The sequence below is a fragment of the Cricetulus griseus genome (genome assembly GCF_003668045.3).
Source record: "Cricetulus griseus strain 17A/GY chromosome 1 unlocalized genomic scaffold, alternate assembly CriGri-PICRH-1.0 chr1_0, whole genome shotgun sequence".
In the NCBI taxonomy this organism is placed as follows: Eukaryota; Metazoa; Chordata; class Mammalia; order Rodentia; family Cricetidae; genus Cricetulus; species Cricetulus griseus.
Window position 1 is genome coordinate 218,898,290 of NW_023276806.1, and position 27,058 is coordinate 218,925,347.

At 38.9% G+C, this 27,058-nt stretch overlaps 1 protein-coding gene across 6 annotated transcripts in view; it reads right to left on the minus strand.

The window, feature by feature from the left end:
* Window positions 1–1,292: 1,292 nt before the first annotated feature.
* Dync1i1 (dynein cytoplasmic 1 intermediate chain 1) overlaps window positions 1,293–27,058 on the minus strand; it is a 270,227-nt gene continuing 244,461 nt past the window's right edge. For all 6 annotated transcript variants that reach the window (XM_035451088.1, XM_035451086.1, XM_035451087.1 and 3 more), the window contains 3 exons: window positions 22,984–23,124; window positions 18,667–18,792; window positions 1,293–1,945 (listed from right to left, as the gene is read on the minus strand). In XM_035451088.1, coding sequence (XP_035306979.1) covers window positions 1,835–1,945; window positions 18,667–18,792; window positions 22,984–23,124 — 378 coding nt within the window. In that variant the 3' untranslated portion in view covers window positions 1,293–1,834. The remainder of the gene's footprint in view (window positions 1,946–18,666; window positions 18,793–22,983; window positions 23,125–27,058) is intronic.

Here is a 27,058-nt window from a genome sequence, read left to right on the forward strand (position 1 = left end):
GGAGCAATCCCTTTATTTCTAAAGATAAATTAGAACTTTCTCCTTTAACAAAACTTAAATTTGTAGCCAAGCTATGGAGGCACACACCTTTAATTCCAGTACTCAGGAGGCAGAGACAGGCTGATCTCTGTGAGTTCAAAGCCAGCCTGGTCTACAGAGTGAGTTCCAGGACATCCCAGGCTACAAACACACACCTCAAAATAACCCAAAACAAAACAAAAAATAGGAAATTTTCTGGAATTCTTAAATGTTTTTCATCATACTTCTATCCACTGAGTTTTAATATGCATATATGAAGATATTTATTTTATCTATAAAATGCTAATTTCTGTTTGTAAGGGAATTTAATTATGTAGCTACTATAGAGGACTTGGAGGAAGATATATTATAACTTAAAAATTTAAAAAGTATATATGTATATCCATACATATATATGTTATATGTGAGAAATCCCTACCAAGAATGTGTTAGTGGAAATTTTCTTCCTAAAATATCAAGAGCCTTTTGGCAATTTTTAAAAATGATTTAACTACAATTTATTTTTACTCTCTCTCTCTAGAAATGAACTAACCCTTGAAAAGAATGATTAAAGCTGTCTATCAGCAATTCTCTAGTTTAATAGTAATTAACATAATTTCTAGTGTGAATTTTAAAATACATATTTGTAGAACATGTGGCATTTGTTTATCTCAACTAGTCCTTTCTTATTCTACCATTTAACATTGTTTTTAAACCTGATGGCCTTAGTGGCAGAGGCAAGGGAGTATTTACCTCCTAAAAACCAAACAACAATAAAAAGAAAAACAAAAAAAGCAAAGACATAACACACATGTAGCCTTATAAAAATAAAACTAGAGGTCTTGATTTAAGTCCACCAGGTTGGCTGCCTAAAAAGTCATGTTCCTTCTTTAACATGGTCCTCACGCATCTCTCCAACCCCTTATCAAAGCAAACTTCATGTCAGGTTTTCTGCTAAGCAAAACAGTTACCCACAGTGATACAGACCTGGGTTGGAACATTTTATGGGTACTACTGATGTCGTATTTAGGAAGCAGACTTTTGTAGGGTTGGGCTGGCTTGAATGATAAGAATCAATAGCCAACTATACTTGAAATATTGTTAAAATACCTAGAAATAATAGGCATTAAAATTCATTCCATTCACTGCAACGAACCTCTAAAGACTCCCGTGTTCTCAGTGGAACTGGAATACTGTAATTGTTATTTGGAAGTTAATGTAACCTCAGCAGCAGCAGCAGCAGCAGAGAAAACACAGTTCTCTCATTACGCACATGCTCTAAGATCGTTTATTTTAATGCTTTCAAATAAATATGTTCCATGCAGCACGCTACAATAAACAAGGAGCAGCAATGTTCTTGTAGTAAATCCATTCATAACGTGAGTCACCATGTAAAACATCACATCTCGAGTCTTTGGCCCTGGACCATATCACGAGGCACGGTACATCTGCACCCAATCATATCTGGCTTCATATGGATTTAATAGGACTATACCAGAAGTACATGTAAGCACAAATTCAACCAGAGGTTTCAAGCTATTAAATACAGCTACCAAGTAGTTAAAAGGCAACAACTAAACCCCTAAGGGTCCCCTCCCCTTTTGCTTTTGAGACAGGGACAGAGACACTGTGGTGGGTTTTGGGCGAGTAGGTACGTGTGGAGTATATGGGATAACACTGCACAAAATGGCACCCAAAAGGCCACAGAGATACTGACAAGGAAAGGACACCAAACACAGCACGGAAGCCTTGTCTGCAGACTCTGAGTTCTAGCATTGGGGGGGCGGGGGCCGCATCGGGCAGGCTCATCTCCCATCTAGGCGGCTAGCTCAACAGTGCCTTCCTCCTCGCTGTCAGCCCTGTTGGCGCGGATCTCCACCAGGGTCCTGGCAAATCGTGTCCATTCATCACTGTGGGGAACCGCAAGCTGCAAAGCAAATCAGTGGAGAAATGATAAGCAAGACAACGCGTTGGAACGGCCGCTCCTCCCCAAAGAATGCAGAGGAAATCAAATCCTCTGTGAATCAAGGACCTGAAGTGTGGCGCTTAACCTACAGTTTCACTCTTGGCAAGGACATCACTCACAGAACGTATGAAACCTTTAACATGTACGTTAACCAAATAATCTCTGCAGTCACATTAAAGCACTCATAGTGAGGAGAGTTCTTTGTTCTTGGGTCCTACGGTGAACTCAGCAAATAGAAGCTGCATTATTAACCACGGTTTCTGAATAACTGTGGCATTTTCTTTCTAGTTGAAGCTATCGATTTGTTTTCTAAAGCGCCATTAATTAGTCAATAATCATAGCGAAGAATAGCCTACGTATGCACAGAAATTTTCCTCCTATGAGGTCACACTTGAGCGTTTCCAGCAGGACCTGTGTGATGATGGCTATGACTAACTACAGTACTAACTAGCGTTGATTAAGGGTGCCTTCTAAGTTTTCTACATAAATCCATTCATTCCTCACAGTAGTCCTAGGTGGGGTAAATTTATCCTATGTATGTGAGCAAAATATTTCCATTCTGTAGAAGGAGGAGGGGGGAATTGAAGCATGGGGGAAAAAATCCTACCAAGTCTATATAACCAGCAAGTACCTGTTCCAATATTATGTGATTTCAGTACTGAATTAATATGCCATATTGATTTGCCAAAAGGGGAGATCTATAAAACTTCCCAAATATTGTCTTCTGGTGTGTACAGTTCAATGGAGAGGAATTAACACACCCTTGACAGAAATTTTGTATGCATTTTTTTCAGCTGCACTAAAAGATTATGATCTCACACGTAACATCCAAAGCTGAGTTGTTTAAAGATAACAGAAAAGGGTTTGAAATAGAAAAAAAAATCGAAGCTGAAAAGTTGGACTAAATAGAACTCTGAAGGAGTTCACACACAATAAAATTGATCTAGACATTACAGTAATTTTCCTAGCGTTTCACCATATAAAATGATACAATCGATCCATCTACATACTAGGACTACACACAGTATCCATACATTCCAAACACATTAAAGACACAGTCACCTCAATAAATACACATTATTGAAAGTAAAAAACAAAAAAGAGGCATTAGAGAAATTTAAGCAAATGCTTAAATGATGTCTAATAGCTAGAAAATTACCCACTACACATAGCCAGATGATTAGAACCTTATAATTTTTGTAACAGGAAATCACAGTCTCAGATACTATCTGCCCAGGAAACTTCCTAGAGAGTGACCTTGCCATTCAGTAAAGTGTGACCTTAAGTGACTTCTACTACTAAGGCCAAGTGTTTCAAGAACATAATTCTGGAAATGATGTACAGGTGGGGAAGTGCTCCAGTTCGTTATCAGAAATGCCTATCCAATGAGAGTTTTCATTCAGAAATAGGAGTAAGTTTTGGAGCAGAGAAATAGAAATACTTCCCTAGTTATGGAAATGAATCTAAATTTCTCTTTCAGCAATGACACAAATTCCCAATAATACTGAATGACATGGTTACCCCTTGCCTCAGACCATTTTCCTTATGGTGGGCTCCTCTCTTACACTGCACTATTCTTCATTTTTGCCTTCAATTTTACATAATGGTGCCCTAGGGAAATGAGACCCCTAAAATAAAAGGCTCAAAATAGCTAACCAAAAGCATAATCAGACAAGAGGGTTGCTACCATTTATGGGAAAGAATAGGTGCATTTTTCCTGTCCCTCTCCTAGGACCTGACAACACACTTCCAAAAAGAACCATGAAAGGAAAGATAGAAACGCAATCAAGGGAACACTAACTTTTTCTCACAAAATAAAGCTAAGAGAGATATAAAGCTAGAGCGCCTCAGACCTTTGCATGACATTAAAGACTTGGAAAAGCAACTCAGGCAATCCAGCAGCCTAGGGCTCACCGCAGATGAGGATTCCTGCAAGCACAAGTCTACGCTATTGCTCTGTGCAGTAAAAGCAAGTTAACGTATGTTGGCCTATGTAACATTTTATTGGCAACACCGTATAGGATTTATACACCAGAACAAGAAAATAGGTAAATCCATTCACACTGTTTCATGGAATAGTACTGGAAAGACCGAAGAAATGACAATGTTGAGATTGTGGGACAGCAAGTTCGAATAGTGGCCAGACACAGGCTGAGAATAAATTGACAATCATGTATGCCCTATAAAACCACACATCCAATGTTTAAAAAATAAATTTTCTCAAACCTGGATGTTTCTACTAAACAACAACAAAAAAAATTATCCTAGAAATTAAACTATGTTTGGCCTCTTTTGTGGAGATGAGACTAACATTTAATATTTTTAATGCCAAAGCACTATTTTAAATATGAAGATTTATCCTGAAGGACATTTAATTATGCAGATTAAGAAACTTTCTTGTGGACATTTAAATATGCAGAATACACTTCCCAGGCATTTTTACAATATTCAAACAGATTTTGTCTTCTTCCTGATATGCTACTGTTTTGTGTAATATCACACACAGACACACACACACACACACACACACACACACACACACACCAAGCTTTAAAAAAAAACAAAACAAATTTATTCTGTCAAGTGTTTTCCTCCCTGACACAGCACACACCTTGCAGAAATATTAATTTGCTTTGTTCACACCAAATTCTGGAAAAGAACATAATAGAAACACAATAGCTTCTAGAAAGGTGAAGTCTATTTCTCTACCTCATGCTATGATGCCTTATCATCTAGTTGGTTGTAAAAATAACCCAATGTGAATGTACTCCTGGATGGAGATGCTACCCAGAAGCCTGCTCTGTTTTTAGAATGAAGTACCACATCAGGAAACATTTGGGAGTACAATCTTAGCTCCAATGTGTGAATCTCTATTCACAGGCCATTTCCTCACCAGAACTAATAATTTTTGGCATTGAGTTACTTGTACGTGAGACCAAACAGGTGACTTACAAACACGATGACCACTCTCGTCAGTTTACATCTAGGACTGTAAACAGAATCTGTTTGGAAAGAGCTGTCCTTCTTACCCTGGGCAGCTGCTGGCTCTTCTCCAATATCATTCTCAGTTAGGAAGAGCGAGAAGGAGGTGTGAGAGTATAAATGCCTTGGAGCCTCTCTAACTACACCTTATTCACTAGTTAGAAAAAGGCTTTGTGATGAGCTGGAGAGATGGCTCAGCCGTTAAAGGCTAGGCTCACAACCAAAAATATAAGAAAAAGGCTTCGTTCTTGCTAAAGAATGACACTGCTCTTGTCCTAACCAGCACATGGATGTATTCAATACATAATCAGCATAAACAACATGCCAGGCCCTGATTAGAACTGGAGTCCCAGTTGAACACTTTCGAAATGTGTTGACCAGGAAACGGAGGTGAAAATTAGTGCTGTTTTTGGTTACAATGGGTGAATACTGGCCTGGATTATTTTTTTAAACTTTACTGGTGTTCAGAAATGGAATACCATGAGAAGCATGTTCTTACACTAAGTGACATCTCCCCATCAAACAGCTGGAGCAAGTGCTGACACCATTATTTCATCCTTTCTTCACTTCCTATCAAGCCATGAAAGGATAATTCCAGAACATATGAACATCCATGGACTACTCCCCTGTCCCTTGCAAATAGGGACAGTCCCCTGTTTCTAGTAATTTCTGAAGAATTTTTACTTATTGTATAGTGTGGTGGCTCATGTCTTTAACAGTAGCCCTCAGGAGGCAGAGGCGGGCAGATCTCTGAGGTTGGGGGTCTGCCTGGGCTTCATAGTGAAACCAGACCTCAAAAAAATTTACATTATGATAGAAAAAAATATTTGTATTTCTATTTCTATGGTAACGATAATTCTGATCAATTAAAAATGCCCGAGAGGTGATAGGGAGAAAGTATGCATACGGAAATTAAGGCAATGCCAGAAGGCCTTTTAAAAACTGCCATTGAACCAACTTGGATCTGGAAACATTTTCTGTGGGAGTCACTCAGGAGGATGGGGGGAGACTCGTATTTTCCCACTGAGTCCCAGAGCAGAGCCTACCAATAGGCAGTCCATCCTGACAGATAACTGCTGCCTAATTTGGGGGTAAGTGTTTGAAGTTTTTGAATGCCTTAAGCATGGAGAGCTCTGGTTTCTAAGATAATAAAATCTCAGCTCCAAAAGCACCCACCTTTTATAGATATGGAATGGCCCTGTTTTTACAGCCAAGGGACTGAAGGCCAAAGGTAGTTATTGAGGTAGCAATTTGGCCTTAAGGAAGAGCGAAAATGAACCTCATATTTGGCCAGGACTCTCAAGGCTTACTTTTATTTCCGTTGCTGTCAATGGCTAGGCACTTAACCTCTCATTGCTTTGATTGTCAGATGGGGATGAGGACATCTGACCATTTATCAATAGAGACATGCAGAGGACGTGGAAGGTAATCGGAGCTAAGGGGGTCTGAGTCCAGCACACAGTATTCATGCTGTAAGTTGTCCTGGGATGAAACAGGTTCCTAAATCGAAAGGCAGTTTACATGATGATATCGGTTCTTCAATATTTTTCTGAGGACTACTTCATCTTGAAGAATGAATTCTGACTGCTGTAAGAACATTAAGAAGCATGTTTTTTACTCTATGGAAAAGGGAAATAAAGGGAGCTAAACAGTTTGCTCAAGTCACTTTTTCAAGTCCATGTGGGGCAGATAAGACTTCCCACTTTAAAAGTGCCAGGCCTCGGTGGTAGGATGGCAGGCAGGCAGGCAGGCAACGAGTTTTGAGTCACCTACTAAAAGACTCTAAAGACTGTAATCCAAGATTCTTAGGGGCCAAAAGGTCACAAAGCAAAGAACAGAAGTGTAAAAATTGTGGGGTTAAAACAAAACCATGCATGTGGGTGGTTTTAGCTTCTTCCACACCCCTCCTGATTCTGTCACTGGGTCAGGCATCTGACCCTCTCTGGCTGAGTGGATCAGTAACTACCTGTAGACTCACATCTCCCTGCCTCAACACCCCAGGATTAACTTTCCTCCACCACAGAGAGTAGCTAAATCATCCTTTCTTCCCTAGTTTGTCACTTTTTGCTGTGTGTCCCTAGGCAACCTCTCTGATCTCCACTATTTGCACGGAGGAAATTTGAGAGTGTGTCTCATGACTGACAGGACTGTGAGTAAGACACAATGAACATAGGGCTTGACCTATTTTACCCTTGGTTAAATGATGTTCCTGATTTTTCTTTCTCAGTGCCTTGTCCCTGTCTTCTAATTTTCTCTTTCTTTTTTCTCTTTCTTTGCTTCTTTTCCTCTTTTCTTTCTCCTGTTTTTCTACTTTTTACCTACCTACAGCTGAATTTTTTAGTTTATTTTAAGGCACAGTTTATTTCTCTAAGAGTCACACAAATGACTTCCTAAATAGTTATTTCTTTTAAAAAACAATAGCTATCTTTCACGGACTAAACTTAGGGAAAGAAATTCTTCAGACTGCAAGAGAATTTTTGTCAGTGTTACTCTTTAATTATCCATTAAAATTAAATTTAAAACACACGGATTCCTTCTAGCTATATATGTAATCACCCTTCCCCTACATTCCCCCATTATTTTCATTTTTCACATATGACCAATGCATTCCAGTGCAGATATTTTTTCTTGTTACAGCATTTTCTGCAGCGTGATTCTCTCCCCCCCCCCCAGCCTTAATGTGTAAGGCTTGATTATTGCTGGACATGCTGTTATAAAAATCAAGTAACTGGGGTTAAAAACACAAATATCATTTATGTGTCCCTTTTTATAACCACAAAGCTTGCAACAGTCTTCAGTCAGGCCTTCCTCATTTTTCAGCCAATTCTAAGGATTTATAGTCCCTAGCAGTGGATTTTAAATAGTTCTAGTAAGGACTATGTTTCAAGGATCATTTCTATACTTCATTAAATAGCTTCCATAACTCGTACCTATGAATATTTTTATGATAAAATATATCTTGTGCACTAATTACAAAAGCAGGGTTTAAAAACCTTGGATAATTAAGAGATTAGAAAAATATTTTATAATCTCAATTAGATTTCTCAGTTCCATTACTCATGGCAAACAAACCAAGTGAGGAAATCTCTGGGTTTCAAGATAAACAGTTTGTGGACGTGTGGTTCATCAGTATCTTTGTAACCTTTCAATTAAAATGCAGTCATTTTAAAAAGTCTGTGGGACTATTATATTAACCACCAATTTTGAGAAGACACAAGAGCGATTTCATCTTCTGTATTAACACCAACACGAGAGTTTTCTGTTAAGAAGACATCGTACAAATGGCCTTTTCATTTTAATGCACATAATTTTTAGTACATTTTCAGAAACCAGGGAAGCTTATGTAGGTTTCCACAGAACAGCAGTTAAACTTCCCTGTACTCAAAACGTTAAAGCAAAACAAGCTCCCAACAGTTATTAATGGCACCCAAATTCAGGAGAATGTTAACCCCCTGGCATGCAAATACGAATTTGTGTTCAAAGAAAGCCTATATATTTTAGGACAATTCCCTTTGCCACACACACAGAGGAGCAAATTGGGAGGTAATAAGCACTGAATCGGCCTCCGTGAAGCGTCCAGGCAGACCCGCTTCCCATAAACGCAGCTTCAGCTTCGCTGTGTTTAATTCTCTGAGGCAAGGCCCACATCTCTGTTAACAATGGATGAAACCACGGACTGGAATCCCATACCAAGACGAAGCTACATGGGGCAAAGACATGTGATAGCCTTCTGCTACAAGACAGACTGTGATAACTTAGTCTTCCGGGTAGCTATAGAGAAGTCAAGAAAGCAGGCGTGCTTGCATCTGTTCTGTAGACTGCTATTACCAGTCACTCAATAGGTTAAAATTTCCAGGAAGGTTGCTTGCTTTCTAACCTTGTGGGTTATCTGTTTTTGAATTTCTTTTTCTCTGCCCACTCATCTGGCCAGAAGCTTGGAGACCCATTTGCCAACGCCCCCTTCCCTTCCAACTTCAAACGGATGGTTTCTTTTTAACTGCATTTTTCTCAGAACAACACTAAAACAAACAAACAAACAAAAAAACCAAATCATTGCCACTTGAGGTAAGACATACAAGTAGGACATAAGAGACCAAGTGAATAGTAATGGCTATGTTGTTATTTACTATCAGTTCCAAGACACCATTAACTACTGAAGGATATAAACAACTTAAACACTTGTCTTGAGAAATTAACAGTTACAAATCATCTTCAAGGTAAAATTTAGCATGGAAGCAAGGGTACCAAAATCCCAGAGGTTTTTGCCGGTGCAACAAACAAAAGCAAACACCTGGGGAAGAACGAATTCCCAAGATGTGAAGATGCCCTTGTTTGCCTCTTGTCTTCTGAAATTGTTACATGTTGTTATTTTGTCTACTACTGGGGACAATCCATTTCTCAGCCCAAAAGATGAGAAAGTAATGGATGTAACAATGGCTGATCCACGATGATGGAAAATAAACTTTCGAAACTCCAATTGCCTCTCTTTCCATAGTACAAAAGATCAAGAAAGAGGCAGGGAAACAAGACAGGGAGTGCTAGTCAAAACTCTCTCCACATTAGCTGACTAACCACGCGGCCCTCTTTTCCCTGATATTATTGACTATAGGTTTTCAAGAATTCCTAGCAACCGCAGAATCTAAGCAGTTTTGACAAAAAAGAAAGCTTATCGCTAAACACCTTAAAAACATTTACCAAGGTAATAAAAGAAATGTCATTTCCTCCTACTGAATGTTTGGGCATAAAAGAGGTATTTTTATAATGCAGTTCATGATTTATCATATCTATAGTGTCCAAAAAAAGCACAATGAAAGGGAAGCATTTTTTCCAGTGGTTTGACAACTGTTTGAATCAACCATTATGCTTTCACTGCACTGGTCGCCAACTGCTCCCTTTTAAATGCACAGGGGGAGGGAGACCAGGACACTGATCAGGAGGAAGGACAAACGGTTCTTCCCACACATCATTTTCTGTGGAAACATGGTTAACTTTTCTGTGTCTGTCAAACTATACACAGCTTGGAGGCTGCATTTTGTATGCATTGTACAATTACCCTTTTGCTTAACTCTCCCCCGGCCCCCGAATTTCATACCAGGGATTTCTCATTCACCGATATTTATTGAATTCCCGTTAGATGATAGATACTGTGTTGGACCTGGTTAGACTGCTCTAACAGACTAGGACATATCTTTGGGTTCTTCTATGGACTCAGTTCTCCAAAGTTCATAAAAACTGTACTGATAAAGTTGATAGCCAAATGAGGGTTGCTAACAGGATTTCTTTATGATACTAGACCTTAAAAGGTGTTCCATTTCTACCCAAGGGAGCTTAATGTCAAGATCAATAAGAATAAATATTAGGGAATGACTACCTACTAGCTTAAAGGTAAAGGCACATTTTTTTTCTACAGTAGTAGAAGGCTGGATATTACTTACACGAGTCATAATTAATGTGTTTTAAGTAAAAAATTTAAAATAAAAAAATGTTATGATAGCTGATATTCTAGTAAGTGCATGCAAATCTTCCTTGACAATGGTATAAAATCATCCATTTACTCTTTCGCCTTATTCAAGTCCAACCTATGCGATATATAAACATTTATACATAAACACACATAAGCAGATATTTGTCTTCATAATATATTCTAGATATTCCACTGACAATAAGCACACACAGACACACAATTAACTCAGTTTCTTCACAAAGCACGATAAATTTCAATTCTCTGCAGGGCACAACTTTTCCCTGGGCTTTTGTAAGGTGTGATTTGAGGCAACTGCTGTCACTGATACTTTTTTGAGACAAAAATTTAACAGTTTTGAAATTATAAAAGTAGCCAGGCAGTGGTGGCACACACTTTTAATCCCAGTACTCCGGAGGCAGAGGCAGGTGTTTGAGGCCATCCTGGTCTACATGGTGAGTTCCAGGACAGCTAGGGCTACAGAAAAACCCCGTCTTGAAAAACTAAAAAAACAAAATAAACAACAACAACAACAAAACAAAACAAAAAATACAAAGAAACAAAAAATAAAACTGATGAAATTATAATAAGATTTGTTAGCCATAAAAAGTTTAACAATTGCTTCAGAATCCAAACAGCCATTGAAGACAAGTCTGAAACCACAGAGGAATTATGAAGATGGCTAACTGTCCAAGCTGCCTTTTGTTTTAGGGGGTCTGTATTCATAAGCCATTTATTACTACAGTGATATTGAAATTAACATATACTCTTCAATTTGTTTTTCATAAAATTAGACATTAGGGCTTTCTTTTCATTTAATCAAACATTCACAACACATAAAGGTTATAAGTATTTTTGTATCAATTTTGAAAAAATTGAGCCTGAAAAGATACTAATTCTGTAAGTCCATTTTCATAAATCAATGCTATCTCAGTAAGCACAATATTTATATAGTGATTAATTTAATTGTTATCATGGTCTTTACATATATAATTACCAAATGGAAGTCGCTGCTACCACACTGACTAGAAAATGAATAATTATAACATTAATTGGAATTGGAAATAGTGCTTTTTCTTTTCTTTCTTAAATTAAACTTTTCTCAGAAGAAATCAAGTTAATACTAAAATTATAATTATATATTTTACTCAAATTATTTGTAAATATGTGTAACTTATTATGACAAAGAACCAAATTAATATAGTAATTCAGAGTGGGTGCTTTTCTGTAACTATGTTTATTAGTATCACCCATTTGCCATACAAATATGCTCTTGTGTTCTTTGACTTCATTGCATGGCTCTGTGGCTCTCATACTAAAAACAAACAAACAAACAAACAAACAAACAAAACAAAACAAAACAAAACAAAAACTTATTGGAACTCTGAAAAGTTCAACCCTAAATCTCAATGTGTGTCTGTGTTATCAGATGCATAGATGCTCTGACAAAACTTGGTCTTTAGATTGTCAGCCTTTATCTGGGAGCTTGGTACAATGGAAGAGATGGTCCCTGTCTTTTCCTCTCTCACGATGACAGGAAAACTGAAGGAAGTATTTGGCATCAGCTAAAGAATCTAAAGTTGTCGCTCCATCAAAGAAGGCAGTACTTGTGAGGGCCATCGAGAGCCTAGCAAGTTGCAGGCACACTTTCCTAATGAGAAACACCAGCCGCTCCGATGGCCATAACCAGATGTTGCTAAGTGACAGCTCTGCCCTACTCTTCTGGAAACTGCTAAAGCTGAGCTATCATCCAAGCTCTCCTTGAGCTGGGGGACAAGAGCAACCACACGACTACCTTCGTACACAGTCTTGGTCGTGAGGAAACTCTTGTTTGACTTAACACCCAGGTTTCAGTTTAACTTTTTATTTGACGTTCTGTCTACTCAGTTCCCAAGGAGAGCAGTTATTTATACAAAGACCCGTGCTTCTTTTGAGAATAGCATACATCCTGTCCTACTGGAAACGGCAAAGAGCAAACAATTACTGCTTCGTATAATGCACTGGAAAAAGAAATGTATAAATACACGCTGTGGATTTGGTGTCATTCAAGCCCTGTTCAACTTCGAGAGCTTCTGTCTACCAGATTTTACTGTACTAAATGCTATTTATGACTAACTGCAAGAGAAACAGCTCCTGGATTATTATTATTATTATTATTATTACTGGCTGCACAAAAGTTGAAAACAATGCTTTTGTTTTTTCTTTTTAAGTACTCAGCCACTGAACTATGTCCTAAACTCTGGAAGAATTTTAAAAATAATTCTTAAATGTAACATCTTGGTCACTATTTTAAAGTTAATAACATGGGTCATTTTTCCTGTTGGGATTCTGAATATACTTTTGAAACTACTTTTTACTTCCATTTTAAAATATTCAAACAGACAAATGAAATTACACTTTATTCTCTTAGCAATAACATTTGATATATATATATATATATATATATATATATATATATTCAACTGCATTTTTCTTCTCAAGAACTTTTCAATGCATTTAAATATATTGACAAATGTATTGCTTTTATTGAAATTTGTAGTGATCTAACTGCTGTTATTATGGCCCATGAGTTATTTGTAATGTCACCAAAGTTAAGAGTTTAAATTTAAAGATTTATGGATGTTTCTATTTACTAATTGGTCAACAGGCCAGAGAAACACAGCTAGGGTGATAAGATTTACCCTCCTCATAAATCACAGCTTTTAGGTGATCATTTTATTTTGCAAATCCTACTTTAAGCTGAAAATGATTTTGAAATTTTGTCATTTGTGCAGTGCAAAAATGTAATCAGGGATTTGAAAGCTGCATGTATTTGTCACAACTGAAAACAAACTCTTCCCTGGAAGAGGTTAATGGAAAAAGAAATAATAGGAGGTGGAAGATAAACTGCTTCTTTGAAAAGCAGAGCTGCAAGCAGCATCCTAACTAATTCAGATAAGCAGCAAACATAGTTGTTAGGGGATATTTGTGACAGCCACGTCCGTGTGACTGCACTGAAGCATTAACAATGGCAGCCGGCTTTCCAGAAAACACATCTTCAGGAAAGACAGGTAGATATGTGACTATCAATCATGAGGACATGTGAATAATTCTATACACTAGCCCATGCGCAGTGAAAATCATATTCATATATACATATGTATATATGTACAGAAAAGCCTGCTACTTGTGGTAGCTAAGTAATTGTTAATTTTAAATCTTTAAACTACCTGTGTTCACATATCATTTGGGAAAAAAAAAAAAGAAAAACTCCAGCAGTTCTCGACAGATTTTTATGACTGTATTCTAATATAAACACATTGAGGTTATATTTAGGCTAATTTATGACTTGTTATTTTGCCTGTCTTCTAATTAATTGAATGAGACCCTGGAGTGACAGAGTGATCCCATCTGGTAGTGCGTAGATTTCTCAAACCGTAGTCAAAGGCTAGGCTCATTTAAAAAGTTGACCTATTTTTGCTTTGTTTATGTGTATGTGTGTGTGTGTGCAGTTGCTCTAGGAGGCCTGGAGAGGGTGTCGGATCCCCTAGAGCCGGAGTTACAGGCAGTTGTGAGCGATCTGGTGTGTGCTCAGAACTCAACGTGGGTCCTCTGGAAGAGTAGCAAGCGTTCTTAACTGCTGAGCCGTCTCTCCAGCTCCTTTATTTTAGATTTCGGAAATTTTAAATGATCCATGCAACCACTGTCTATTTAAGTGATTTTTGAAAGCACAAATAGAATAAAAATTCCAACCAAATAATAAAAGGGGGTTCTTTGTCTTACACTAGATTTGCATAGCTTCTATTTATGCTAATGGAAGTTAAACACCTGTTCTGAAAAGGAAATAGGCCCCTATCTGTGAAAATAAATACGTGCAGTAGATTTCCAGATACAATGCTGAAATCAAACAAGCAAAAATGTATGCTATACAAACTCAGCATCAAGTAGCCTGACTGAAAACATGACTGTTTTATGTTTTACTTCCTGAGTTACTGGCCCTGAGATATTACTCATACTTTAGCCTTTTAAATGTAACAAAAAAGTAAAAGAGGTGGGGGTGGAAAAATTCAACCTGTTGATTTCCATGAGCTCATTTACACTCTCTGTTTACCTCTTCACAAGTTCCTGGTAAATTGCATCAGTAAATCTGGATTCAAGCCACTGCTATCGTCATAAGAGTCACGAAGGATAATTGTATGTAATAGAGAAGGACATGATCATTGGGGCTCTGTGCTGGGACTCCCTGCAGCAGCTGTAGCCCCAGCTGGGACAGATGAGCAGGTGATTGCTAGCAACTGGTGACACCGGACTCCTCTGCAGTGCCCTTCTTGCTGGACTCACATGGAGATGGAATGGTGTTCACAGGCAGTTTCTTAAAAGTGGTGACCACAGTGACAGCTCATGCCACCCTGTTTCATCTCATAAAGCAGTCATTATACAAATCTTTCCAAAAACTTATTCTAAAATGATAGACTGAAAATGAGGTTGTGAGGAGGTATTGTAGAACTCTATCGTATCTTAAGCACTACTCTTGGGCACCTTGTGAGGTTTATAATCTAGAGTCTTGTAAGAAATAGGTAAAAGAATTACATAGCGTGTACTCTATTTAATCACATTTCTAGAGATTTCCCTTTCTTTTTTCCAACTATCTAGGTCAGAGCCAAATGTTTTCTTTATAATTTGTCTTATGGTCAGTTTTCCTGGGGACAGCACAGACTACATAACACATGGAGCCCATTACAAAATAAAAAATGGTGCATCTTGCGGACTACCATTTACCAAGTGCAAGACAATGTCAATGGAACATCCACCTCAGCTCAAAGCTCTGAAGCACGGGACTCTGACACTGTACAAGTCCCACACAGTGGAACTAGATGCACATGTTGAATAAGATTCTTGCACAAGCTAGCAGTTACTCTCTTCCCGACTCAGAGAGGCCTTGGGCAAGTCAGCAATGGAGAATGGACACAAGAGAGGGCTTCTCACAGACAAACACCTCTTCAGTTTACTGAGGTCTCCAAGGAAAGCAGATCACCCTCGAGGATTCTGGAACCTACCATTTACATTCATGCATAGACTGCATTTTAAGAGTTATCCAGAAGTGTTTTATTTATTTTTTACCATCAAGGCTTTCCAAAGGCCAGCATGATGCTGGTGAGGAACTCAACTTTAATGAGGACCAGAGACTGATTCTGAATGCTGATCATGGTGACACAGCCTACTGACAATTTGGTTCTCAATGCCATATATTTTTCTTCTTCCTCTATAGTTTTTCTATTTAAACTGCTTCCTGCTCAGGCTCTCTGCCTCTCATCAGCCATGTACCAGCTTTGGGTTTGACCTCTCTAATTCTCAATGGGCCAACTTGTCTTGAAAGCACCCCAGATGGCTTTCTGCAGTGGAAGGGAGTTAGAAGAATGTGAGGGCACTGTTTGGAGTATATCCCTTCATCCTAAGCGTATCCCTTCATCCTAAGTACAGTGATGCTCTGTCAGTTCCAGGCTGCTGAATGATGTGATAGCTATAATAAAAATGGCAGCAACTTCCCAGGACACATCTACCATTTCTAAGAAGTGGGCTTCTGCTAAACCTCAACTGTAAGATTCCATGGTTCCCATCAATACTCGGTGCCTCAACAGTTGTGGTCCTCAAAGGTTTAAAGCTGGCTTACAGAGGTCAGCAAGGAGAAACAGAAATGACCCTTCACCTTGAAAAAAAAATAAGATACTTTACAGAAACACTTAGGAAAAATGACAGTTAGTCTAAAGACGTTGTTAAGTCTGAGCTAACCACTGCTTTGTGTATGATCAAACAATACAGAAAGAATTGTTCAAGTTTTGAAGCCTACCCTGGTTTTCTCTCATTCAGAGAAGGGCTGGAAGATTGTAACATTACCTACGCTCAATAAAATGGTATATTCCCCTTTCCTCTCCTAGGAGTGAATTTGTAAGGATAAACAACCCTACAAATTGTTTGGCCTATTATATGTCACAGAGATTTTTCTATAGCCTGTCTAGACTCCAGACAATAGGCGAGACTAGCCTATAGCTGCAGACATTTCTGTAGTCTGTAATATCACTTAGAAAAGCAAGGGCAATAATACAAAAATGAAAACCAGCCTGACCTGCAGTGTGATAGTAGACATATGAGCATAACAACACTTCACAATTTAGAGATGATGATAGTGGCCTAGGAAGGAGTTGAGCAGCCATATGAGCTGAAGCAACTTTTGTAAAAATCACACATACTTCTCAGATGGAGTCATAGTCCAGTCATTCTAGCTATAAACTACCAATGGGTCTTATTGCAGAACATATATCTATGTTGCCCTGCTTGCTCCTCTTATCCAGGATATGTCTACGTACCTATGTAATATTTCTGTAAGTGTGAGGGTCTTTCAGGAGGCCTTTACAAAATAAACCAGATTATTACACTAGTTAGAACAAAGGAATAAAACAACTAATGGCCACTACCTGAAAAGAGCTAATGGACATTATGCATTGAGTAAGACAGAGAGTTTTAATATTTCATCTCTCTTCTGCTATTTCCAGACATTTTCCACCTTTATGTTTCTCCCCAAATAACAGTTGTTATCAAGAAAGAAAGAAAAAAACCCACACAAGTCAGAGAGAGGAAAAGAAACCTTGTTTGTTTAAATTGTCCTTTACTTGATTTTTTAGGAAACAGCTCAATAATGAATATTTGTTTTGTTGCTTGGCTTCATTTAGGTGAAGACCATGAAAAAGTACATCAAATATGAAGAATATTCATCATAGAAAATATGACTAGAAAACAATGGATAATAAATATTTCTGACTCAAATGTCAGCCTCCCTCCCAGACTCCAAGCTGTGGAGCACCTGGGCATCTGGAGCTTCTCCATGCAGGCCAGTGTTGATAATATTTGCCATGATGCTTGTCTTAACTTGTGGCAATCAGGAGTAACCATGGCAGGGAAGAGTGTCTAAATACAGGACAAACAAGAGATGCTTAACTGTTTTTCCTAGCCCTTTGCATGCTAAGATAGAGAGCTTCCTCTCTAAAGTAATAACTTTACTTCTATGCCCAGATGAAATCTGAAAACAACATCTAGCTTGTTTAAACATAATCAGCTGTAGAACACCACAGAATGTGCCATCAAAAGCTCCACTGCTGAACAAACCATCTGGGATTGGCAAAGTCCCAGGACACTAACTGGTCAAATAGTGGAGAACCTTTCTCAGTCTGATCAGGTAAGCTAGTCCACAAGGTAGTCACAGAGGACTTTCCAGGTCTTGGACACTATGCATACAAGTATGGTCTATTTCCTCTCTGGAATACAAATGTTAGATTCAAATTATGCCTAACTAACTTGTTTTTCTGGTAGTTTCTTTGTCTTTAAGGGAAAACAAACAAAACCAAAACACTTAACCTCATCTTTTTTTCAATACTTCATCAAGAAGTAAAAGAAAACACACACACACACACAGAGACACACACACACACACACACACACACATGAAAAGTAAAGATAGGCCACAAATTATTTTCCACATTGATACATTCCATGATATTCACTGCACTTTACATGTCATATAATAAGATGTAACAAAACAGGCAGAGATCTCACATGGCAATATCATAAATGGTATAAAATTTGATTAATTTCATTCTTTTTTAATTGGCACCATTGTACTTAAGTGCTGTGATTATTATTATTGTTTTTTTTTGCTTTTTGTTTTTTTGGAGAAAGGCTTTCTCTGTAGTTTTTGGAGTCTGTCCTGGAACTCATTTTGTAGACAAGGCTGGCCTTGAGCTCACAGAGATCCTCCTACCTCTGTCTTCCGAGAGCTGGGATTAAACATGTACACTACCACGGCCTAGCAAGTGCTGTGATTTTGACTGAGTACACTAACTACAACTTCTCAGAGTAAATGGCAAATTATTTCAATTTCAATCTTCACATTATGAGTTTGGCAAGCGTTAGTGTGGCTTGTCATGCTTTAGTCTGGTAAGCAGGGGTTTCCACAGCACAGATAGGAGGAGTCTAGATCATTAACTAAAGTGTCCTGTGCGTGGAGACACAGGCCAAATTAGGCTCCAAGGAGGTGTTTACAAACTCCCTCTGAAGTCAATGGAAATTTGCAAATGCAATTGAGAGGGTTCTTGTGGCCCAGAAAGCCTTGTTAATAATTTCGGTAGGTCTTTAAAGTGGATACACAAGCCAATCTCCTCTCCCCAAACAGAACAACAAAACAAAACAAAACACTCTGAACACATACCTCTCCAACATCATAGATCCAAATGCGGCCTTCTGAGTCCCCCACAGCAACTTCTTTGCCACCTTGTGCCCAACGAACACGGTTTAGGGCAGATGCCCCCTCAATGGCCACACTTGCTGTTGGCACCTGCCCAAGGGGTTAACAACACAAAAAGGAATACGACTTTAAGCATACTAATCTACAGTGGTGTGTTTTTCTCCATGAGTCACAACCGCCTTCCTGTGCACGAAGCCCCATCTATCCCTTGCACAAGAGTGAACAGGACTCATTGTTCTAGAATCATATGCTCCACTGACCTGAGGGGTAGAAAGGAGGGATACTAACAAAGAAGGGAAACAGGGACATTCCTTCCCACAGTCAAGGTAGGCAGCGACAGGTATATCTGTGTGGACTCGTCAGGTGTCTGTCCAGCACTCGAGCATGAGAGCTACACATGATGCTTGACCATCAGGTTGTGTGTCCAGGGATGTGTCCAGGGGGTGGGGAGATGTTCCTGTTTACTAGGACTGAGGATCTACAAAAGGCCAGGGTGTGGGGGAAAACAGCAGTTACTCAAGTAACAGGAGTCTTCAAAAGAGTGTAAGCACACAGGCACCGGTATTCTCCCATTTATCAACCTCACCAGGGAGTGGGTGGTCAGAAGAAAAGACACGCACAGGAAAAAACTGGAAGTGTCTTGAATTCTCCCCTTTCCTCCTTTCACTTTCTTCTTTCTCCAGATGGCGGTACCGAGATAGATATAGAGCCCAGTCCATAACTTTAGCACTGCCCATACGATGACATCTTGTTAAAATGTAGCTACCTATGTGTACTATGCGTTTTAGTAAATACTGGAAATCCAGAAGCACGGATAACTGGGCTAAGAATCATGATGACCATGAACCAGCAGTGCTGAAGTAGAATCTGCAGTCATTTATTTATTTGCTGCAAGAACCTTCGTGTGTGGAGGAAGGATTTTGAGTCAGTTGACCTCTCTTTTCCAGTTTGTGTACTCTTGTCTTCAAGGTTGGAAGTTTATAACTGTTTAGGGCTCCCGGGCCTTCTTCTATAAGAATGTTGGATAGGAAATGACAACACGCCATTAAGAAAGAAAACGGTCCATGTTAAAAGAAAAAGGGAAAAAATGATTGAAAGAGGGCCACCAAGAACATCTCCTGCCACTGTGTGAGACCTGTGCCCAATAAATGCGATTCACCAACATGGAAACATGACATGTTCTGTGGCTTAGCGCCCCAGCACTCAGCTGCTCACGGATTGAAACCATCTGTTTATATGAAACTATTGAGCCAATACCTATCTTTAAAATAGCAATAAAAACTCCATCATATGTAAGAATCTATGTTTAAACTTCATCTTGAAATCAATAAAAATTCTTTTCACCTGCTTAAATCATTGCATGTCAATTGTGAACAAAAATGTAAAATGAAAATCCCCAGCTCATTTTTTAAAAATACTCAATTTCTACAATAAAGGTGCCTGCTGTGCAAGGCAGAGTCTGAATTTTTAACCAAACCTTGCAAAGAATAAAAACAATGTGAATTTAGATAGACTATAATTCTGTCAATACACTTTATTATTAGTTGTGCTGGCCTGAAAACAAATTCATGACTCAGCTCTGGAACCTTCAGAGTTCATCTTTAACACTGTAACTCAGTAGAATCATACAGGATTTTCCATGTTCAACATCAAATTTTACCTTGAATAATCTAAAAGCTGAATAAAATGCTTAATCTTCATATGAACATAGCTAAAAAAAATTACTCAAAAAACCCCTGACCATCTCAAACAGTTAAAACAATGCCTAATGTGTTTCTAAAGAAGTTAGTTTATCTGAAGTATAAGGAATATAGCAAACTAAAGTCTGATTTAAACAATATCCAAAATGCTTTCTTTTCATAGCTGTTATAAAAATACAACAAAATATAAAAATAAATTAGGTTATCACAGCCTATAGTATATGCTAAAATTAATGAGTACCTGAAGAACAAAATATATATGCATTTATTTAAGTGGTATTTGAAGCCCAGATGTGAATGAATGTGTATTAAAATAATCCACCTGTCCTATGCATGTTTCTTACTTTCAACTTTGATTTCCTAAGTATTCTCACGTCTTTAGGAACAGTCATTTTAAATGCAAATACAAGATGTTTATAGCACAAATTACTAAGCAGTAAAAACCAGTCACATCAAAGGTAAATATGAGCCATTTTTGTACAGGAGTAGCAGGGACAAATCCATTTAAATGTATAATAATTTGAGGAACAACAAAATGGGCGGGGAATTTAGGCTCCCTCGTTCTCTCTCTCTCTCTCTCTCTCTCTCTCTCTCTCTCTCTCTCTCTCTTTCTCCCCCTCTCTCTGCCCCCCCTCTCAACAAATGTGACTTATACCTGAAAAATAGTACTCAACTTGCCTAAAGATGAAAGGGGTAGGAGCGCCTTAAAAGTGTGAGGTACTGGACAGAGTCAAGCTCGGTGTATTTTTAGTGTCAGTGTGAAAGCAGAACCGTGTTTGTCATAGAGCCCAACTGCATGTGTGATCAACTCTAAGTTTTTAAATGTTAACCATAAACTCCTCTGTGCTTCTCTCTTTGACATCCACAGAAAGAGAAGGCAATGTCAAGACATCAATTTCTTTTTCTGAAAAAAACAAAACAAAACAAAACAAAACAAAAACCCCCCAACAAAGTTAGATGGGAGGTATTAAGGAGGGTGTGGACCACTCCATCCCTTTGTAGGCATTGGAGCTGGATGTCACGCAAACATCACCTCAGCTCAGCCTGCTTTCTGATACAGCAAACTCCCGAATCAATCTGGAAAGCGTTTGTTTTTTGGTTGAGTTTCTCCTAGCAAATAGAAGCAATATGATTTTAATCAACAGTGATGAAAGACTTTGGAAGCCATTACATCGTAAGGTAATAGCATTTTACTATTAAAAGCAACAATGTTATAAACATTTCAGCATCCAAAATGATGGGCATCTCACTCGTGCCTTTTGGTTATTTTCAAAGATGCTTCATTACATAACTTCATGTAGTTCTTGGAAGTAAAAGGGAAAATAGGCTGCAATGGAAATAATTTTAAAAGGTAGCTGTTTGGTGATAGTTGCAGGTATCCATGCCCTTAAAGATGCCCAGAAGCAACACCACCTGAAGGGAATTTCCATGCGGCTCCACAAAAAAAAAAAAAAAAAAAAAAAAAAAAAAAATCCTAGCCTCGTGTGCTGCTCCTTCATGTCCTCCAGCTGTAGGATCCTTAATTAAAAAGGCCGAACAGCTTCCTGCTCCACACACTTCAAAAGATTTCCTTGACGTATACTCCTACCATGTATTCTTTACCTGGAGATTTGCATTTATGGAGAGCTCTCCAATCCAAAAACCAAGAAATGATGCAGAGGCCATTTTAGGATACATAATATTCATGTAACATGTTCCTCGGATAACAACAACAACAAAAAATCCAAGGGCTTTGATTTAGACCCTCAATAATCTTGAGGACTGAAAAAAGGAACAAAGCAGATGATATATACTTTAAATATAATTATTTAATTACCAACTTTTTTTTTAGAAATAGGCATTCTTTTTCACTTGTGAATGACTTTAAATGTGACATGTTAAAAATCCCACTTAAAAAAATACTTGTGTTTTGTATACATGTTCAAAGTTAGACACTACTGCCTTTGAGTTCAATATTGTAGACAAGGAGTATTTCCTTGGTAAAAATTAAATGAGCAGTAGATCTAAACAGACAGCCATGAAGAGAATAATCTTTTATGGAGTCAAAACAGGAATTGTACAAATAGCCAACATTGACAGAGTCACCCCATTTCAATAATCCATCTTAAAACAGCATCCACAAAAGCTTTCTTTTCCAAGTGCCTGCCAACAAAGTTATTTCAATACTGTGTGTCCTGTCCCTTAGGGAAAGGTGTGAATACACCTTGTGCTCTTGAAAAAAAAAGTGTGTGTGTGTGTGTGTGTGTGTGTGTGTGTGTGTGTGTGTGTGTGTGTGTGTGTGCTGTGTGCTGTGTCAGTAATCATCTAAGATCTTCCACAGTTGAGGGATAAAGTGACATGGGGTTTTGGGCAAACCATCTCCTGGTTCCCTTCTGGATAGTCAAGAAATGGGTGGCGGGGTGGGGTAGGGGAGTGAAGGGTGCAGCCCAGAGGCAATTGGAGGGTCTGCCCACAAAAGGCCGTTTGTTTTTTTTTTGTTTTTTGTTTTTTTTTGTTTTTTGTTTTTTCAGGAAGAATCAGACTGCAGAGTGGCCCCGGGTGCCCCCTCCCAGACCTGGGCCCGGACGCCGGCGCTGCTCACCTCGGTGTCACTGTTGAGGTTCCAGAGGTCCAAGCGCCCCATCCCGTCCACGCAGGCAAAGAGCGCGGGATGCACAGGGGACCACATGACATCGTACACATAGTCTGCATTGTCTTCAAAGGAGTAGAGCGGCTTGTTGTGCTGTAAAGCAGAGAGACCGTGAAGACTTAGTGGCGCTGCCGCCGCCTCGGGCTGTCTAGAGAGCCTAATTAAAAACTTTGCACATTCACCAAGTGTCATAAAACTTCCCGAGATGAAAGTCCTCGAGAAGGTGAACCGGAGCTTTAATGTGACTACAACTGTCCAGTGGCATAAATAAATCCCGGGGGGTGGGGGGTACACTGAATGGGCCGGGGCCGGACCTGCGGAGTGAGGCGGTTTCAGACACAGTTGTAAGCGACATTCCAGACAGGTGGACGCGACTGCCATTAGCTTAGAATTCTTGCGGGGCCAAGCTGTGCAAGTCGAAGGAGCCTGAATCCAGCAGTGGTCCGAGGGGCTTGGACCCGCTGGGATGCTCCGAAGCTCGGGCGGTCCCTGGGAGCCCCGGTTCTGCAGCGAAGGCAACGTCTGCCACCTCGTGGTCCTCGCTTGTTGCTGCATCAAGGACGGCAGCTTCCAGTCCAACTACAGGCCAAATTCATAGTTTAAGGCTTCCTTTGAGGCGAGGAAAGGGAACACATACCTGTAAAGGGGTTTCAGCTTTTACAGGAAAGTGGGAATCTCGCCATTCGATACCCTAGCCTCCCTAACCTTTAGGGTTAGTTTACCTGAAGCAAGAGGAGTGATGCAGCTCATTGCAGAACCGCTGAGCTTACACAGAAAATATGCCATCCTTTCTAAATCACTAAGGATTTCTAAGACCCCTAAAGTTGATGTTCTGAGGGGAAACACTGAACATTCTTCCACTGCATACAAATGCCTCCACTCCAGTGGGATATAATAAATTAAAACGGCACACTTGATTTCCAGCGAATATTGTCACATCAAAATAGCGCAGAAGTCAGAGGCAAGTTTGAAAGTACACCAGAAATAAAACGTAATTGGACTTTATGAATTATTCATTCCATCTGGCTTGTCTTATTCTAATTTCTGCATAATGGCTTTACTAATCCCTGATCAATTAATGTAAAATGAAATTTAAATGATAATGAAAGCCCCAGAGATAAAAGAAATTAACTATTCTTATATCCTCTGACAGAAATCTAAACAATGGGAATTTTTGTCTTCTTCCTCTAGTCAGCTGTCTGTAGTCTCTTCTCGGGCTCTATGGAATGCCTACACAGGCCAGGGTGGTAAGATCAAGAAAAGATAACACACAATATAACAATCAAATCCTTTCTGCTTTGGATATTCAAAGAACACATCTGTAGGGAATCAGCTCCAAATATCAGAGCGAACTGCCAATGTGTGCTGCTTGTGCATGCAAAATGCCCAAAGTACATGCGCTGAAATTGAAGTGAAGAAAATCAGTGCGAACCCACAGTTCTTTAACCTAAATACAATGCAACAACTTGCTATGGTAGTAACTATAATTGATTTCTTTCCGTTATTTGCATTTTTTGACATTGAAAAGTCACTGGCTTGATGCAAACAAAGTTTAGATAGATTGGAGCAACACAGGTTGGACCAGTGAGTATGTGTGTATGTGTGTGTGTGTTTAGAGTGTTTCTATAGAAGACAGACACATCATATTTTTAACTTCAAAACTGTCTGTGAGGGAGTGTAAATTGAAAAACAGTATTTATCACTGAAACACTATAAAGGAATGAACTAGACATTTGTCTTATAGTCCAGCATATTATTACTCTATAAATTTTATGCAATAATGTTTTAAATTTCATGTCTGCAATATGGTTAGAAGCCAGAATTATTTGCTTATCAGTTACTTATTTACATCTTCCTCTCATTGTTTGTATTACATAATTCAAAAATTTTCCAGAAAATCCAAGTGCCAAATTATTACCTAATAGCATGATTGTGTCATTTCCTCATATATATGCATATATATATATATATATATATATATAGAGAGAGAGAGAGAGAGAGAGAGAGAGGCAAAGAGTCCTTCTCTGACAGTTGTATATATTACATTCTAATTTGTTGCAAAAGAGAAAAATGTTAGCGCAGACTCTTGATTTTATAGCTAGTTGGTCACTATTAGAGAACACAGCGCATTTGTTTTAAAGTCAGTGGCAGCTAAGACAAACCTGTTTTAAGAGTGGATTCTCAGTGTCCTCTCTCATTCATTCAGCCAATAGTACAACTGAGCACACAGAGCTGTTGATATGGATACTCATACAGACATGCAATAAACACACAACACACCTGCCATTATTGTTTTGATCAATTAACCCCCCCCCAGCTTTAAACAATCACTCTCCAAGGAGCTGTCATCAGAAGACATGCCAATCCCCTTAATAAGCTATTCTGTTAATTTTTATAGGATGCTTCCTCTTTTTCTTTTTGATATTTTCTTTACTGAGAAGTTCAGTAAAAATTAGGGTCTATCCTGGAGACATCACTTTGAAACATCTGGAAATAACTTCCCCTTCTCAGTTTTTTCCCTGTTCATTGTGTTGATTGAAACACTATTCTTGCTTTCCTGAAGTCTCTTCCTCCCCTTTAACCCCCAAGGCTGAACCTTCTACTAAAAAAGTCACTGTGGAAGTCATGCTTGGCTACAGTAGGTGTGTGCTTGGGAAAGGAAGGAGGGTTTGCATTTTCAAAGGCTGTTAACCTTGATAAGTTCAAAAGCTGGGAAACCTACTGAACTCATTACTATTCCATCTGGGCTCCTATCTGTGGACCAGTAGGTCCCATGTCCTGCATAGGCGTAAAACGCAGGTACTGAAATGCCACTTGTACACTAGTGCTATGTTGAATGGTAATTACACTTTGTCCAATAAAGTATTTTATCATTCTATTCCATTTTGTCTCCAAGGATAACATCATTAAAGATCTGCTTTAAATGCTTAATGTTTTTAAAATGTATGACGAACATTAGTATCATGAAACATTAACATGTTCATAAAAATACATTGAAAGCACAAGAACGCTGCTTTTGAGTTTGTGAAACATAAATTTCAGAGATCACCAACGTTTTATGACTTATTAGGGCCTGAGTATTGATTTTAGAATACCACAGATTGTGAAAAGACGGGATGGGAACAAACACCGCCAGTGATTTTGAGAAGGACTCTCACAGTATCCTTTGTGTATATCAAAGCCACAGAGGCTTCGTATTTTTAAACATTTACTCTAGAAAATACCCGAGGTCGTTTAGTTAACTAAATATTGCTCCACAGCGTGCTGCCGTAGAAAGTGTTTTGCAAAGCAGTCAGATTTCACTAGACAAAACCCCCTTCACCTGCATGTTTCCCTTGCAAACACCATGCTCAAGCATCAGCAATGTGTGGAGAAAGGAAAAGGAAAATGTCGTCATCCTCAACCCATGCCAGTGTGGCACATGCCACTGAAATAAGACCCCAAGCCCCCAGGTTTCCTTGGGTCTCCAGGTGTGTGATTCCAATAGAATGCATGAAGCAATGCAGCCCAGCTTGGTTTCAATTTGCTGACGTTCAAACAAAGCTAGTGGTCGACCAGCACCAACTGATGTGAAGGGCAGGAAACAAGGCTTGCTGTGGGCCAGGCTCCACACACACATTGTCTGACTTAATCCACATAAAATTTCTGAAAGGTAGATGGTGTTTATGGAAAAGAAAATTATAGCTCAGGAAAGTAAGTAAGTTGTGGAGGGTGGGAGGTAGTTTTGGGTCTTAGGGTTTCTAGTTGTTAAGCACATCGTCTATTTGCAGGCCCTCTGGGGTCCTTCTACCTCGTCTTCAGTCTTTACAAAAAACAAAACAAAACAAAACAGTAAATCTATTACCTTTATTCTTCACCCTTCCATGCAATTCAACCAATATTTACTGAGCACACAGTAAGTGACGTACAAATAATTAAACTATTATTTCTGTTTTTCCCCCTAACCTAGTTATTAATGCCATTGAGGATATCACCCACACTGTGAGGGCTCTTTTAGTGGGGAGAAAGGAAAATTTTCTCCTACATA